Source organism: Fusarium falciforme, chromosome 14, assembly GCF_026873545.1.
Source record: "Fusarium falciforme chromosome 14, complete sequence".
In the NCBI taxonomy this organism is placed as follows: domain Eukaryota; kingdom Fungi; phylum Ascomycota; class Sordariomycetes; order Hypocreales; family Nectriaceae; genus Fusarium; species Fusarium falciforme.
In genome coordinates, this window is record NC_070557.1 from 155,928 (window position 1) to 174,274 (window position 18,347).

Here is an 18,347-nt window from a genome sequence, read left to right on the forward strand (position 1 = left end):
AAGCAAGTACGTGTTAAGTAAATACTGAGTTACTTCTGCTGGCAAATATGATTTAGAAACTTCAGAAAAATCAACACGTAACTCGAATCTGAATGATCGTTATTGATATAAGTAATACTATTTACTATTATACTAGTCTAAGTCACTGTAATCACTCAGTCAAAAGCTTGCATAGCTTTCCATGCAGTGTAAGGCCGTTCCACGATCATTTCCTTGGCTGTGGGCAAGGCCGAGCGACCCTCCCCAAATCTAATACTCGACCTCATAATCTCGCGCCATCTCCTGCCAGGAGCAATCTTGCCCGAGATAGTGTTAGGCACTAGGCTGTCACTATTGCTAGGAACCAGGGCTGATCGCCCCAAGATAGCCTCCATGGCTTGTTGGGCAAAGGAAACTGCCTCCTTGGCATCCGATGGGACTCCGGTCTCGTCTAGCGGCCGAATCTTTGTATCCGGAAGCTGCTCCCTGAGATATTTGATGATGGTCGGGTTTCGGGCACCACCGCCGCACATATAAACCTCTGAAATCTCATCCACGCTGATGCCGAAGCGAGGGAAGAATGTGCGGTATTGCTTGATGATATTCTGGGCCGTTATCCGAGTAATGGTTGCTAGTGTGTCGTACTTATCGCACCCAGCAGCAAGACACTCGTTAATCAGTTCTTGGCCTTCGTTGTCCCCAAATGTCTCCCGTCCTGTAGTCTTGGGAGGAACGTGGTTGCAGTACTTATTTGTACTCAGAAACTTATCGACAATGTCCTGGCGCACGGTGCCTTTGGAGCTCCATTCGCCGTCTCTGTCGTATTCCATCTCGCCGTTAGTGAAATATCTCATGGCGTTGTCAATGAACATGTTGCCCGGGCCGCAGTCCCTAGAGATGTTAGTCGCTTTATTAGGGTGCTATGTAGAGGATTTCTCACCAGTCGACCATTGCGTCCACTCCGCCCTCGGAATCAGGGGGGATGACACAAAGATTGGCAATTCCGCCAATATTCTGACAGACACGCCACTTGGTCGGGTGATGAAGCAGAAGGCCGTCAATCAGAGCAACCAATGGGGCACCCTGTCTACCTACGGCTTGCTCTGCCATTCGGAAGTCTGTCACAGTTGTGATACCGGTGATGGCACTAATAACTGTGCCCTCCCCAAGACAAAATGCAGAACGTGTCTCCCCCTCTTCCGGCATGGACAGAAGCCAAATGGTCTGTCCATGTGATCCGATGAGGTCAATGCTGTTCATCGATATCTCGTGTTTATCGCAAAACTCTTTGACGGCATCACCAAACATCTGTCCAAGTTGCACATTGAGTTGCGACATTTTTGAGGGAGTCGTCCTGGTCTCCCGAAGCATCGTGAGAACGGGTTTCTTGATCCATTGAGGTACGGGGATCTCATCATACTAAGTATATGGTCAGCAACAGACGAGTAGATAGATACCGCGAAGTGAAACATACTTTAATGAGCTCCATGTGCAGAGGGGCATCAGGAGACTCTTGGTGATATCGAACAAGTGCACAGTCGATACCGTCCATGGCAGTGCCACTGTTCATTCCCAGGACGGTTAAGTCAAGCGCACCAGTGGTAGATGACCGAACATGGCCATTTACATTGAAGGAATTGCCATTGGATTCATGTGGTTGACCGTTGGTAACGGAACGGCCCCCATTTTGATGGGGTTGTGGTCGTGTCATGGTGAGATACTATGTTAAGTTCAGTATGTTCGAGATCGTTGAATAGCCTCGGAATTTGTTCACGGACATGACTTCGCATTTAATATAATGTGGTATTCGATGGCGGCTCGATACGAATCGCATTGAGAATCCCCTGTTTGGAAGTTCGTGACGATGAGCGAAGAGCAATAGCAATTAGTAAACTTCCCGGAGAAGATGGTCCTCTGTTAGTGACTAGCTTACTCCACAGAGGGATCACAAGCTCTAATTTCTTAGTATTTACACTAGTTTTAACCTCTTTCGAGTCGAAGTGCCTTTTTGGGCAAGTCGTCTCGATGCTGAACTCGAGTCGAAAACCTTTAATTATTTCCGTGTTGTCTCCGCCAGTAAGCCTAACCAGAATCAAATTGTCGGAAAGTTAGCTAATCAATTGACAAATGCAAGTCCGGTAGAAAGGGCTTAGAAACCTATTTATTCTCATCACAACACGACCGTGAATTTCTTATCCTGTTACTTGACAATAAGAGACAGTCAGCGAAAGACTATGCATAAAGAAATGGCAATCCCTCGGTCTGTGTGGACGTCCGACCATGGCAGCATGGCGCACGAGACTGCCAAGTCTCGCTGGCCTAAAATTGTGCAGGGCATGATCGATGATGTCCGTGTTACCGGCGCTGAGCTTGCTCCATCCCATGCACTTGACGAAATCAATTCGATAGAGAGAAGCCTTAGAAGACTCAGAGAGGAAATTACTGGTAATGATCAGCTGTGGTTAGTGCTCCTTATGAACTTCTCTCGTCGGTATATCACTAAACAAAGCTCAGTCCCCTCGAAGATGATGGCTCGGCAGACATTGCGTCGTACAATCAGCTTCTCCTTAATATGGGCGAGTTGACTTGGCTCAACTGTCCATGGTTGTATGGTGAATGCTACCTGTATAGGTCAGTCTTGGAGTTGTTGTGTGCCGCCAAATGATGCTAACTTCTGCAGGCGAGTGCAGCTGTTATTTTCCATGTCATCTTCCTGGAAAGGGTACGATGTGTTTAAACGTCAAAAGGATTCTTCCCTTGTCAAGTCGCAGAAGGCCGTCCAGGAGCTGGCGAGCAGGGTCACTCAAGTCATCGCAAACCCGATACAGCCACTCCAAAGCTTGGACGACGATGCAGCGAGACTTGTCTTTTCTGAAATGACCGAGCTGGCATTATGGGGAAACGCAACAGATCTGTCTCTTCTGACCAACCTCAGTCTGGAGGAAATTCAGAAGTTACAAGGAAGCGCAGCGATCGAGGAGAGCCAGCGGAACATTGTCGACAATGATACATCTCATGTGTGGCATTATCTGCGAAAGACTCAGTTGACTCAAAAAAATCGACATATCGACATCGTTCTTGACAATGCTGGGTTTGAGCTATTTGCAGACGTCCTCTACTCGGCATACCTCATTGCATCTGGACTCGGAACGAGCATCACTCTCCATGCGAAATGTTTTCCCTGGTTTGTCAGCGATGTATTACCCAGCGATATGGACTTCCTCCTCGGCCATCTGCGGTCAACAGGCTTGAATTCTTTGGCCACTCAGATCAAGAGGTATCTCGAACTCGGCTTAATGCGTATCGAGGTTCATTCGTTTTGGACGACGGCTTGGTCATTTCATGAGATGGTCGCTGTAGCACCTGATCTATTTCAGCGCTTTCAGAACAGCCATTTGACTATATGGAAAGGAGACTTGAATTATCGAAAGTTGACCAGAGACGGTCTCTGGCCACACACAACGACTTTCAAGTCTTCGCTTGGTCTACTAGGGCAACGAAGTGGTGTCAAGGTCCTCGCGTTGAGAACAAACAAGTCCGATACCTGCGTTGGAATAGAAAGTGAGGAGGCTGTCAAGAGACTTAACCGGGAGGCACCCGGGATGGGATGGGTTAGGGATGGGAAACATGCCGTGATATCATTCAGCGACGGCGTCTGAGACAGATAATGTACTACTAGCATTTTGACCACTCCTCTCGCAAAACATTGATTATCCAGGCAGTTGGCCAGGCATGCGATGTCTCGAGATCCTCAAGCATGCTTACCAGTCTTGTTTGCTCTCGCTCATCTGTCATCAAGGGGCCCCCTTTCATAGGTTAGACAATTCTGACTTTTAACAAGATGGTACGACCTACAAATAAATGTAGAGTGGCATAATGTGATGAGGGATGGCACAGTTCCCGGCGAGCCTTTGCATGCTCCACAAAGGGCTCGGGCGTGCTCCATGACAGACTCCTGAGGTGATGTCAATTGAGGCAAGTTACTCTATAAACCATGAACTCACATCAGATTCCGGCAGGGTTCGGCGGACATTTCGAATAGCAAATCGCGGAGATGGACGGTAGACCTTTAAAAGCATCCTAGCTAGGTGGTAGAATCCAAATGCCATAACTGATAACCATCAGGTTCCATGGACTAACGGGGAATTGTTCTGGAATTTGTGCCTACCATGCCAATCTGCTGTAAACCAAATCTCTGGAAAGGGATCTGCTCCCAGCTCTGGTTCTCCAGACCATATTGGATCAAACGTACTCGGTTTCGTCTTGTTCCAGTTCTCAACGGCCTCGGACAGCTCGTACCATCTTTGCATCCTTGTCGATGATTCTGAGTACAAGACACTTCCACTAAAACAGAAATGCATCACTGTAGCGCAAATCCATGTCATGGTATTTGCCCAGGCAGTCTCCGACTTGACATCGACAGCTTGTTCATGGACGACGGGTGGTGGTGGCATCAACACCAAGTCGAAATTCAAATTGGGCGGCTGCTGATTGATGCAGGCGTTGTAAAAGGATTGTCTTACATAAACCCAAAACGCAGCTTGAGAGAGGGTAGGTGCCGAGGGATCTACTTGTTGTCCTTGAGATGCCTTGAGCAGAGCACTCAACCCAGCAAGATGTCTCTCCTGATCACCGCCCGTCACAGTTACTGAGGTAAGGTTAGATGAGCAGAGCTACTGCGCAACGGGACTTACCACTCAGTTGTTCGCATACGCGCAATATGACTATGGCGCAGAGGATACTCTCGTCGTGGGCAATGGTCTCGGTACTTAGTAAGGGAATGAGAAGCACTATACACTTGTCTTGGAATTCATCAGCTGTATCGTTATCACCTAAATGGCGAGCGGCATAAGAAATGATAGCATATAGAAGAATGGGTGAGCTCTTGGCCAAGACAGTCACATTAAGAGTAAACTGTCGTGATGCGTCCGTGCAGTCTAGCCACCGAGCCACGTGCGTGGAAAAGTGATGTAGATAGAAAGCCTCTTGGCGTTGGAGCGCAGGACGGACAGGGGTTATCCTAGGTACGCTCACGGGAGAGTCACCTCTGTACTGGTTTGGAGGTTCATGTTGACTAAGGTCGAAGATGGAAGCAGCTGAAGGCGGCGACGTCAGATTCTCGGGGCACCAAATTGAATCCGGCTGCCGCAGAAAGTCGAGTGGTGATGACGGCCCTTCCGCCGATGGATTATCTCCTTCCGGACGATGTAGGAAATGTTGACCATGAACCGGACGTTCCATTTGCTTTGGCCGGTATCGCTTAATCTTGAGCTGAGGGGATGAATCGTCCCAGCGGCACAGTCGGTCCCTCTTGAGGCACTAGTTTCACTTAGCTCCATCATCTTCTCGGTTCGGCAATTGGATATGCTTAACATACCAGCCCGCAAGTCGGTCTCGTCTCATCACCTGTGAAGTCAGTATAACGAATTTCGCTCTATCCCTGGAGGCGTACATTTGACGCGACGTTCTCGGCACGTAAGGCTATTCCATGTCACCTATCATTCTGGAGCATCGCTCATCTGACTTACCAGCCGTTACGAGATCGCAGCCGACCCATGTTACCCGGGCTGTTCTTTGATTGCAGAAGCAGGGAAAGGATTTCGAGACGAAAGAACCAGAGATTTGAGACGAAGGATTCCGGGGGAGCGGAACTACCCGTTTATGCTGACTTTACTAGTGCAGCATCCCCGCATCTATGCTAAATTGTTCCAGTTTGCGCCATTATGAGTCCATTACTGGCTAATCATTTATCACCATGTTGTCAGGAAATCGGAGCCGCAAATTTTGGAACTAACCTTTGTTGGTAATTCGAGACGAGGACACAGCTCGCTAAGATTCCGTAACAAATCCTCCGCGTGGCGCCGCGGCTAAATCCCCGTGGGGGTTGGAGTAGCCTAAGCTCGCAATCTCTGGGGAGAAGAAATAGATATAATGGGGGCACTTGAACATCATGACGACCTTTCCCATCGGCCATATCAAAACACAACCAATAATACCTTGACACAACTACATATATTACTGTATTAATCTTACGACATTAATTTATCGGCATCATGTGGAATCGCCAGAGCTGGAAGTCCATGTCCGGGCAGCAGTTACTCAGGCTTGTTACAACTGCCTCCGCCGTTGCAATCTCCTACGAAGGCATCAGTCAGGGCGTTATGGGCGCTGTGACTGTTGCACCCGAGTTCGGACGACGTATGGGATACACAAACGATAAAGACGAAGTCGTCAAACCCATGCTGCAGGGCGGTATTGCCGCTGTATATTACTGGTATGTGTCCCCTTAGTCTGAAAGGAAACAATACCTAATCTGACTAAGTGGCTCTCTCTTCGCAGCCTTTTGGGCTGGCAGCTTCTCTGACAACTACGGTCGTATCAAGGGCATGTGGATGGCATGCTTCTGGTGTATGGCCGGGGTTATCCTGCAAGCCTCTGCTGTCAACCTCACACACATGCTTTGCGCACGATTCGTTGCTGGCATGGGTGTGGCTTTCATCCTCGTCATTGCGCCTATGTGGACGGCCGAGCTTTCTGCTGCATCACACAGAGGCAAGCAAATCGCTCTCACATTCTTGGCCAATTTCTCCGGCATCGCCCTCGCAGCGTGGATCGGTTTCGGCACGTCCTTTACTGAGGTGGGCGGTGGACAGTTTCGCTGGCGGTTCGAGTTTGCGATTCAAATCATTCCCGTAATCTCGCTGGCGGTACTGAGCCTCTTGGTCCCGGAGTCCCCGCGATGGCTGGTCAAGGCCGGGAGACCTGATGAAGCATTGGAAATTATTGCAAAGCTGCGGGGGGATGGTGACTCTCAACACCCTGATGCGCAGAACGAGTATCGAGAGATTGTGACGGTAGTGGAAGAGGAGTCTCAGTACGCCAAAACCAACTACGTCAAGATGTTTTTCGGTATCGGATCCGGAGACATTCATCTTGGCCGCCGCATCCAGCTTGCCTTCTGGCTCCAGGTGCTCATGCAGTATGGCACTGGAATCGCAGCCGTGGTTATATAGTGAGTTATGCTTCTTTGAAAAAGATAGTTTGCTAACTGCGTTGTAGTTCTGGAACCATCTATCGTACAGCCGGCTTTGATAATGTCAAGTCCGGTTGGCTGTCCGGTTTACTGATGCTGGTTGGTATCTTGGGTACAGCCATCGCAGCCTTTACCATCGACAGGGTAGGTCGCCGAAGAACCCTTTACTGGGGTGCCGTAGCACTCAGTATCACCCTGTTCATTATCGGCAGTCTCTTTCGGGGAGCCATTGACAACCCAGACAAGGCTGTTCAATACGGCACAGCAGCTTCAGCCATGGTTTTTATCTACCTCTTAATCTTCAGTTCTTCTTGGCTATTGATCCCTTTCATATATCCCACCGAGATCTTTCCCACCTGGCTTCGAGCCAAGGGGAATGCATTTGGCGTGGCCGGCTGGGCTGTCGGCTACGGCGGAGGTTCTCTCTTGGTGCCTGTTATGTTTTCTGGCATTAACGAAAAGGTATGGACTCGCCTCAACTACCTATGACTTTCCCATTTCTGACTTGGCTTGCAGACTTTCTACGTGTTCGGAGCGTGAGTATCCTTTGATCTGCCCGAAACTGCAAGTGGCCGCTGACCTTTTTACTAGTGCTATGTTTGCATACATTCCCTTGGTGTACTGCTTCCTCCCCGAAACCGCCGGCCGTACATTGGAAGAAGTCGACTATCTCTTTGCTAGTAAGAGTCCATTCACTTGGGATGAGGAGAAAGAATTTGCGAAGCGTACAGCTCTCTTGCATGAAAGATTGAATAAAGGGAACGGGAGCGACGCAATGGCACAGGACAAGTCAATTGAATTACATGTCGAGGTTGTATAAGCTATTTTTCTTTATCATCTCGCATGTGGCCAGAAGCTGACAAGCAAGGGGTTGCACGTACTTATATAGCTGCTAGATGGAGGTAGTATAAGGAATCAGATTGGAGAATGTTTAATCGGGCTATAGACGATTGTTTTGCAGTCTTTACATTGCTACTAAACATAACATATGGGCAAGTACTGGCGGCTAGTCATTCATAGACTAACGCGTGGCTGTAGTAAGCATCAGAGGCTGATTGCATGTATGTAGTAGTGGATTAATATATGGCCGTAATAATAGAGGTGCTGCGTTTGGTTTAACATGTTATATCTGATTCTATGGCAACCAAAAATCTGGGGACTTAAGGACACCATAGTAGCCGTGTAAAAGTTCTAGCCTTACATCTGTGGTTACAGTTATATCTATAGCAGACGTTTCGATACTGGTGGTAGTTGTGACGGTCAAGGTTCCCAACGTAGTAAACCGTAACCTGATTTGGTTTATGTTGGCAGTTGCAACGGGGCGTGGTGTACTGAGTGTAGGGTGGCGAATCACGTCTGATAATGTCAAGAAGTATTCTTAAGTAATCAAGTTGTATTGAAAGCTGAGGTAGCGAGAGTGTCTATCTAAGGGATGTTGTGTGGTTTTTTATAGGTAGGGTCTGGGGAGCATCTCACGATGCCCATCGTGAGATAGTGTTACATTCTTACTTGCCCGGAGTGAGAAAGTAGGTCCCGCTCACTCGCACCGAGTGAGCGGAATACGTTGATCCGTGCCGTGTGGCGACACGCATTCGATCGCGGCATGGGCCGTGACAAATAGCGCTTAACCTAAATAGCGCTTTATATTACCCTAAATATTAACAATTAGCAATTACTACTTCTAACTCTCTCTGCTACCTACTATCGCTAACTCTTATGTCAGCGGTTAATAATTACTACTACTAACTCTCTACTACCCGCTGTTGCTAACTCCTATATTAATAGTTAACTTTCTCCCCTTTTCTTACTTTTAACTCTCTTAGATACTAGCGATTAGTATCCTACCCCCTCTTATACCTCTATAAATGCGGTTAGGTCTATGATATATTATTTCTTTACTAACTTATATATGGCTAAATTCTGCTATAGAGCTTAACTTTTCATATAGTAATCTACCAGGGGGCGAGAGATATTACATAAGGCTGCCCCACTACTGCCGTAGAGGGGGTAGCAAAACCCATAAATTCGTCAAAACCATAAATACCTCATATAACTTATATACAGTCATAAGTCCACCAAAGCAATTCCAATCAATTTAATATCTTAAATACTTCATTTCCTATATCTAGAATTAACATATCTACAATTTTAGATAAATCGAGAAAGGCTATGGCGCGCGCTGCCCGTGCCTATCTAGCCGGAGGGGGCTTCACTAAGACGACTCAGGGGAGCCCATCACGCCCTCACAGCATTAAAGACATTACGAGGCTATATAACGCCAATAAGCCTCTCACAGCGAAATATGTATATCTCCTTAAAGCTAGAAAACCGCTCCCTATAGAGAAGAGGAAGCCTGCTACGGGAGGGCGGCCTCAGGCACTCACATCCGCCGAGGAACATGCCCTCATTGAGTTCATTAAGTCGGTCGAGAAGTCTGCCTTCTAGGTTATAGAAGCCTATATCCTTAATTATGCCTCTTTCTTGCGTAGGCACTGGATCGGAATTTCTGCGGCGCTGGTCTCGACCTCGTGGGCTCGCCGCTTCAAGAAGAGGCATCTAGAGATTTAGTATACTAAGCCGAAGGTCAAGGAGATCAGCCGTGTGGGTATAGAGCTCGATATCGAGAGATTAGACTATTAGTATAATGACCTTAAAAGGACAATTAAAGAGAAGAATATCAGGCCTCAAAATTACTGGAATTTCGACGAATCTCCCTTGAAGATTAGATAGGTAGATAACTGCCCGAGAATCTATTCTATCCGCAAGAAGCTTAAGTCTTAACCCGTAAGCTTCTAACCCGGCAATAAGGAGCCATTCACGGCGGTAAATGCCATTAGCGCTATAGGGCTCGCTATTCCGTCTTTTCTTATCTTTTAGGCAAAGTGCCTACTCGAGGAATACGCCTTTGCAAACGTCAATAACGATGTCGTCCTAATGCATATAGAGACCGGCTTTAATAACGATCATCGAGCTCGCTAGTGGGTATAATACTTCAACCGTCGCTCATTCTCTCGAAGCAGCGATTTTAATGGTTTTTCTCTTAAGACTTAGTTTAGTTATAACGCTGATCTCACGAGATCGTCATAGACTCACGATATCGCGTTTAAGGCGTCAAAAATGACTTAGAAGACCGCCCCGGTGAACAGGCTACTCCTAATAAATAGGTTCTTAGCCCATAAGGATCCCGACTTTCTATAGTACTATACTATATTTGATATCATACCGTTCCAGCTCCCGAGCCATATAAGCCACCTCACATAACCTCTTAACATCAGAGTCTATTAGCATCTTAAGAAGGAATAGCGCAATACTCTCACTAACTTTATTATCAGTAGTAGACTTTATATAATACGATTTAAGTTCCTTAATATATGGGATCATATATATCGAGCTACCTTTATATCTTATTATATCTATATGGGTTTCTAGAAGGTAAGATTATAGCCACTTAATAGAGAGGTAGTCCTCGGACTGTTATGGCAAGCAGCTAAAGATCTCGACGTGCTGATATTCCTGAAACTAATCTATCCTATTACGCCGAGGAAAGCAAAGAAAGACCTCGCATCTATTCGTCATAGGTTCATCGAATTTAGTAACCCAACCAGAGCCAAAATCAACCACGTTAAAGCCGCCCTAGACTATGCGATCGTCGCTAAGCTATCACATCAGAAGCTTATTAGTCTCCAATAGGAGCGCATCTGCATTCATGCCCTAAGAATATATATACTTCGCCGGGTATAGAACCTATCTGACGGCGCCCTCTCTATCGGCGAGATACGCGAGAAAGTGCGAGACTATACCCACGAAGACTAGCAAAAAGAGTTCAAGAGACTAGGCAGGGAACAGGATATATGGTTTCGTGGACTATGGGAGTAGGAAAACCCTAGGGGAAACCCTACTAGCCTAGTTCTAAGAGGTAGGGCTACTATTTAAGCTAAAGCATATTAAGCCCAGGAGGAGGCGCAACGGTTAGAGGATTTACGCCGGTCTCTACTCACGGCAGAGGAGCTTAAAGCATAAGAATAGTTCTACCTATAATGGCTTAAAGCTAATAAGGAACAGCATTCTTTCCTATATACAATAAGCCCCAAAGGACTAGTCGACTCCATCCCCGAGATCGACACTTAGAGGGATAAATAGACTACCCGCCGAGAGGCAGCAGCCACAGCCGAAGCTACCAAAGACGTCATTAAAGTCCGACATCTTCCTTCTTCGCCGGGTAACTTTCTCTCGGTAGAGTCATCGCCGCGATTGTCTCCTTTGCCCGACAACGAGCCAATATAAAAAAATACCCTAAGCTCTATAAAAAAACAAGGCATTAAAGCTTTATATAATAAGTCTTAATAATAATAAATATTAAATACTACTTATTAATAACTACTTAATCTAGCCTTCCCCTAATACTTAGATTAATAACCTACTATAAAAAGTTATTAATAATAGCCGCCTCAGCTAAGACGAATATAACCCTAGGTTAAGTTTTATATGCCTTAGGCTAAGACTTATAATCTAAACCAAAGTTAACATAGTATATAATAAACTACCTCTTTAACTTAATAAATAAAGCTATTATAATAATTATGCCTATACCTATTAATATAGCTAAGATTATAAAGACTAAGCTCTTCCCACTACTTATTAGCAGCATAGTAATTAATAAGCTTTACTTTACCGCGGCTGGCTTAATAGCCTCTTCTTACTAAGGTAACTAAAACTATATAATATTATTATATAAAATAGCTTAGAATATTAATAAAATTATATTATTTATCTCCTTACTCTCTATTATTATTATACTTACTCTTAGCTTTTTAAGCAAGCTAATCTTAGCCCGCTTTTAAGGAGAGTAATACTTCTTTTCTCTACTAGGCTTAATTATACCCTTCCGCTTTAAGGATAAAACTAATAATAGCGGCTCTAAGGCTAATAGCTATTATATATTATAACTAAGGAACTTATATTAATAATAACTTATTTACCTAAATATCTCTAGAGACTTAGCTATTAAATACTTTAATATATTAATTATAATACTATAATTAGCGCCTATATAATTAATATAATAAGTAGCTAAATTATTTAGCGCCTTATATTATTTTAACTTATTATTATTATTACTATTATTAAAGTCTACTTAAATAGCCGCCTAGTTATAAGTAGATTTCTTATTTATAGTAATAATAATATAGCATTAATCTTAGAGTATAATCTTATAGCTAATATAATAAGATATCTACTTCCTTATAGCCCTAGATATATAGCTACTCTCCTATAGCCCTATCTTATTATACTAAATAAAGTTACTTAGCGGTGCTATCTTACTATATAGCTCCTATTTATTTACCTCCTAGCAATCTATTAGCAATTAGATATAAATTATATATATTATAAGTAATTACTTAATCCTCTCTAGTAAGAAATAAGGAATTACTTTTAGCGAGTTAAAATAAGCTAGAAATATATAATACTAGGTAATAAATATAATATTACTATTAACAATAAAAATATTATAGTCCCTATTAATACTATTAACTAGCTATAGGCCTATAATTTCTTCCTTTTAGCTAAGCTAGCTATTAATAATATAAGAGAAAAGTAATAAAAACTCCTTAAATTTTTTTACTAGCTTTAAGTACTTCCTAATACCCGCTTATTTCTACTTGCCTATTTAGTCTAAGAACTCTGCCTTCTATAAGCCTATAATAAGGTCCTCTAATATCTTAATTTCCTTACTTATAAGATTATTAATATAAATAAAAAACTAGCCTTATCTTATTTAAGTAAAATTATCTTTAATACTAGCTAGAGAAATAATAAAACGCTTATTATTACCTTCCTTAAATATTAATTAACCCTATAGTAGATCCTTAATATTTTTTATTATCTTAGCTATTATATAATAAATCTTCTCTATTAGGATTAGCTTACCTATAAAGTATATTATCTCGCTATATTTACTCTAAGATATTATTAGCTAGCTATTAGTCTCCTATATAATCTTCTTTCTATATAATAATAAGCTAAGCATATAGCCTATAGGAGAATATATTGCCTTGCAAAGCTAGGCGTCTTAAACCTAGGCAAATTATTATGCGAGGTTTATTATCCTAGCCCACTCCCGGGTAAGTATAGCCTACTCTCTTAGCAGCGCCTACCCCGTAAAAATAAGACCTATAAGTATATAGGTAAATAGATAGGCAAGTTAGAGCTATCTTATCTCACTATTAATTCTTAATATGCTAATAAAATATTATAGTAGGCTTATAAAAGAGTCCCTATTAAGCCGCTATATCTAGAAGTCCACTAGAATCTATAATATCTCTTCTTATAGCCCCTTACCTAACTATTTCTTATCCTATAGATATACCTAGAGTAACTTCAGGCTAGCCCTCTATATATATATAAAGTAAAAGCTATATTTAGTAAATAATATATCCTCCTCTAATAATAATATATTAAGGTAATAATATAAGAATTACTTTATATAGACTAAGTAGCGATCTATATTAGTCTTCTCTTATAGCGGCTTAAATAATTAGCTATAAGTATTATAAGAGTAGGGGCTAGCTAAGAGCAGGCAGGTTATTAAGGGTATACTTTTTAACCTACTAATATAGCAATTAAAAAATAAATAATTTAGAGCTATAGCTATTTATTATAGCTTATTATTATTACGGCCAGGCATCTTATTATAGGCTTAGATATCTATTAGATTTCTCCCGGCAAAGTTCTAAACTATACCCTTTTAATATAAAGCAAAGACTATACTTATCTTTTCTCATAGCGGCTTAAATAGCAATAAGACTCTAACCTCTAGCCTATTAGCCCCAATCCCTAAATAAGACTATAATATAAAAGTAATAAATAGCTAACTAAGGAGTAATAAAAAAGGTCTATATATAGATACTAGATTAAAGCCCTAAGTAATATCTTATCTCCTTTATTTTATAAACCTAGTTATAATATACCTTTAGGCACTTTTAGCTTCTAGTTAAGAATTTATATTATATATATATAAAGCTAATATATGGAGATAGGCCCTTAATAGCTAAGATTAGATTTAATAAGTTTTATAAGAAATTATCCTTAGATAATCCCTATAGTTCAAGCCTAGTATAGCGAGCTAAGATAATATACTAGGTCTTAGCACTAATATAAATATATTAAGTCTTTAAGTAGCTATTAAGGTTTAATATAATATATCTATAAGTCTTATAGACTAGATATTAGTATACTAAGTAACAAAGTAACTTATCGGCCATAGCCTTAACTTAATAATCTATATTAAGTATTAGGTCTAGACTTATAATTAAACCCTAGTTAGACCACGGCTATTAACTTAAGATATTATTATATGCCGGTTCTATTTAGTTAATAGCTTCTTATATAGCTATACTTAGGCTAAGGGATAGGCTAATATTAACTAAGTTAGCATAGCTTCTATAAGAATTAGCTATTTTATTATACTTTAAAGTAATTCTAAGTACTTTAATAAAATCTATAAAGTATAAGTACTTTCCTAGGTTAATTACTCGCTAGTCTATAATATTTATCTTATCTTAGATAATAATATTACTATTATATCTATCCCTTAGCTGCAAGAACTTATACTACTTTTTTAAGATATATAAATATAATTATAAAAAAATAAATTAAAGCTAATTTAGAAATATATTATTAAGCCTATATATAATTAACCTCTATAGTTATATATAACTACTTTGCTATATATATACTATATCTACATCCCTATAGGCAATATTGCTATTATATTAATTAAAACTCACTAAAATATCCTAAATATACCTCTTAGTAATAGCTATATAGAGCTACTAATATAGCTAGACTCTAAGACTAATAAAAATACTAGGGGTAACTTAACTAAGCCACTAAAGCTGTCTAGTTAATACTATAATAATCTATATAGACTTTAATCTAGCAAAAGCAAATAATAATAAAGTAATAATATAACTCGTGAAACAGACTTATAGAAATATATATATTAATAACTAAATATAAATAAAATATTAATATATAATATTTATAACTAGATTAAGTAGGAAATAAATAATAAAAAATTCATTATAAATAAATATTTAGGTCTTATAATACCTTATAATTAAATAAAGCCGCCTACTATATAAGTAAATACTATAGAGCTATAAAGCTATATTATTATATTAAATAATTAAAAGCTCTATTACCTATATATATTATCCTAATAATAAATAATATAATAATAAGATTATTTAAAAAAGATTATTATATATATTAATATAGCTATATACTACTTTCTTATCCTAGGAACTATATTTATTTTCCCTAACTAAAATAAATTAATTAATAGGCAAGAAATAAGCCTTTATAAGGAACTTTAAATAAGCACTTACTATCCTATTAGCTAAATTAAAAATAAAAAAATACCTACCTATAATTATTAATAATTAATCCCATAGTATTTTAAAATTATAATTTAAGGGCACCTAATTATATATTAACTACTTATACTAATAGGTTACTACCTAGATTATATTATAAATTAAGGTCTAAAACCTATCTATAATAACTTAAAAGTACCTATCTTATAATATCTTCTTATTATTATTACTCTATTTAAACTAAATTATTAAGCCCTCTAATTAATATAAAGACTAGCCATAGGCAGCGAGACTAATAAATTCCCTAAGTAGTAATAATATCCTATTATATATTATATTTTTATAAATATTATTTAATATAGCTAATTACCTAAACTAAGGCCTTTATAACAGGCTAATATAATTATATAAGAATCTAAGTAATATAGATTTTATAATAAAAAGCTAAGTATAATAAATAAGACTAAAGAGAATATTAATAAATTAAGCTAAGTAAAGAAAGTTAGCCCCTATAAGTAATATAAGTCTATATATAATACTAAAGTAAATAAGTATTATTAACTTTAAGTTTCTATTTATAAAATCCTTAATTACTATAAATAAATAGAATTATAAGACTAAGTTAGCCTTAAGGTCTTATAATAATAATAATAATAATAATTATATAAAATATATATTATTATTATATGACTTTATGCTACCTAAAATAGGGATCAAAGTATCTTAATCAATATCTCAGTAGTTTTAATAGTAAAGGCTCTATACCCAAAGCCAGAGGTCTTAATAGGCTCAAATCAATAAGGTTTATCCACGCAATTATCAATAGCTTCAATGACGCGCTGAAGCCAGCTCTATTCATAATAAATAGCTTGCATCTTAACCAACTAAAGAGGTTAAAATCCTTACAAAAGCCCTTTACGTAGCAGCTCTCCCCTCTAACGTTAACCTTCTAATCGCAATTCTCGACCACTCGAAGAGGTCAAAATCGCTTCTATTATCCTCGTGAGAGGAGGTTCAACCACAACCAACAATAACCACCATAACTAACCAATTAACTAATCAACGACCGGTTAACTGGTTAATAATACGTTAAGGAGATCACGATGGCTTTCCGCAGAGACCTTTAACTAAATGATTAAAGCAGCGCGGCTAATGCCTATTAGCATGCCTTTTAATATAACTAAGATGACCTTACCGAGGAGGTCCGTAAGCTTCGCAAGGGCGCAAAAAGCATATATAATAGGCTACGAGTGATAATATTAGATAGCGGCCTTAAGAGCATTAAGATAAGCACGCGATATAGCAAACTAATACTGGTTGAACTTGTGATCTTTGGTTGTAATATCCTTCTTCTACCTAGCCTCTTTCTACCTAGTTATAATACTAATGGAAGGTTTAACTTCGTTAGAAAAGAGCTTTTCTTATTGGGGGCTCTTAAAAAGAAGCTAGAGGAAGGGGAAGATCCTATTAGCGAAGACGCCAAATTCCTCAAGGACTTATAAGATAATAAGCGGCACGGGGCATAGGTCATAACGCTTGTAATAACCGTAAAGACCTTCTGCACCGCCAAATAAGAGGATTGAAGAAGTCTTATGGCCAGCTAGGATCTGGCTACGTAGCTGTAGGCGCAACTATGTTGGGAAATAGGGGTTATCGGCGTCATAGGTTTCGGAGGGATCGGTTCCCAGAGTCAGCGTTAGAGTTTAAACCTAAAAAGAGTCGGCGCCGGGGCTCAGCGCTGGACTCGGCGGCAGATGAAAGTCTATAGGTTCAATTGATCAAACCCATCCGGTCAAATGCATAATGCGTACATCTTGGCTCGTGTGAATGTGCGAATGATAGTAATTTCAACAGTAATTTCAACAATAAATAAAATATATATTAAGGTCTTTATCCTCGCTATTATTCCCCTCTTCTTCCTTTTCCTTCTTTTCCTCTTTTTTTTCCTCTTTCTTTTCCTCTTTATCTTTATTTTCCTCCTCTTCCTTATTAAGTAAGGTTATATTTTTAAAACTATTATATTATTCCTATATAAGATCATCCCATAAGGTCTTTAGCGCTATCCTTTAAGGCTTAGAGAGCATTTATTAATATAGACGCCTAATTAATATTAGGGGTAAATACTAGAGTTAAAACTAGAAGTATAAATACTTTTTAAGTAATTAATAATATCTTTATTCTATACTAGGCTTAATAACTAGCTTAAATAGGTATTTATAAGATTAATTAAGATATATACTGCGAAGCTATTACTAGATAAAAATATTAATATACTTAATAATATTATTAAAGCATTTAAATAAATAATTAAAGGTAGCTATTATCTAAGTTAGCTTATATTTATCCTCCTAATTACTTATTAAAGCCTTATTCTTATAATTAATAAGCTATAATAGCCCTAAGTTTTCTTTAGAAGAGCACTAAGCTATTATAATAATTAGGTTTTATCGCATATTATAAAAAGTCTCCTCCTAGCTAATTTAGCATATTTAATTTATTGTAAGAGCTAAGTTAATTATATTTATTATCTAACTAATAAGCTATAGTAAATTACCTTATGCTTATTAAGAGAGATATTATTACTCTAATAAAGAATTCCTTAATAAATACTTATATAGCTTCTAGCGCCTAGTATATAATAATAATATATATAGTCCCTAGGGCTAACTGCAATATAAATAAACCATCTAGGAATACCTAATATTACTTATAGTCTAGGCCTAAAAGCTAAATTAATCTAAGATATAATCCTATAGCTAATAACTCTTAGGGAAGCTATATTCTCTATTATATTAGATATCCTAGGGGTAAACTTTCTTTAAATACTAAGAAAAAACCTCAAGGCTAATTAATTAAAGCCCATAATACCTATAGGCAGCGCCCTATTAGATATAGAGGTAAAGGTAAGGTAAAAAGCTATTTAACCGCACTAATAATATCTTTAGGTCTAGAAGGCA

General features: G+C 39.5%; 2 protein-coding genes and 2 pseudogenes across 4 annotated transcripts, besides 2 other annotated features; 2 read left to right on the forward strand and 2 right to left on the reverse strand.

Annotated features, from left to right (window-relative positions):
• Positions 1 to 155: 155 nt before the first annotated feature.
• Positions 156 to 1,690, reverse strand: NCS54_01499700 (Anhydro-N-acetylmuramic acid kinase; the record flags this gene model as incomplete). Its single annotated transcript, XM_053160112.1, has 3 exons — positions 156 to 870; positions 920 to 1,398; positions 1,454 to 1,690. The coding sequence occupies 3 exons, from the start codon at positions 1,688 to 1,690 to the stop codon at positions 156 to 158; spliced, it is 1,431 nt and encodes a 476-aa protein (XP_053016087.1).
• A 511-nt stretch (positions 1,691 to 2,201) lies between these two features.
• Positions 2,202 to 3,638, forward strand: NCS54_01499800 (annotated as a pseudogene). Its single transcript has 2 exons — positions 2,202 to 2,470; positions 2,660 to 3,638.
• Positions 2,202 to 3,638: a sequence feature.
• Positions 3,639 to 3,744: 106 nt separating this feature from the next.
• NCS54_01499900 lies at positions 3,745 to 5,536 on the reverse strand (annotated as a pseudogene). The gene is made up of 8 exons: positions 5,508 to 5,536; positions 5,432 to 5,460; positions 5,357 to 5,385; positions 4,674 to 5,298; positions 4,148 to 4,627; positions 3,984 to 4,090; positions 3,835 to 3,934; positions 3,745 to 3,785 (listed from the first exon to the last, which is right to left on the reverse strand).
• Positions 3,745 to 5,536: a sequence feature.
• Positions 5,537 to 6,032: 496 nt separating this feature from the next.
• On the forward strand, positions 6,033 to 7,832 carry NCS54_01500000 (MFS domain-containing protein; the record flags this gene model as incomplete). The annotated part of the gene is made up of 5 exons (XM_053160113.1): positions 6,033 to 6,253; positions 6,302 to 6,991; positions 7,039 to 7,474; positions 7,529 to 7,548; positions 7,604 to 7,832. 5 exons carry the CDS (start codon positions 6,033 to 6,035, stop codon positions 7,830 to 7,832), a joined length of 1,596 nt encoding a protein of 531 aa, XP_053016088.1.
• Between the last annotated feature and the right edge of the window lie 10,515 nt (positions 7,833 to 18,347).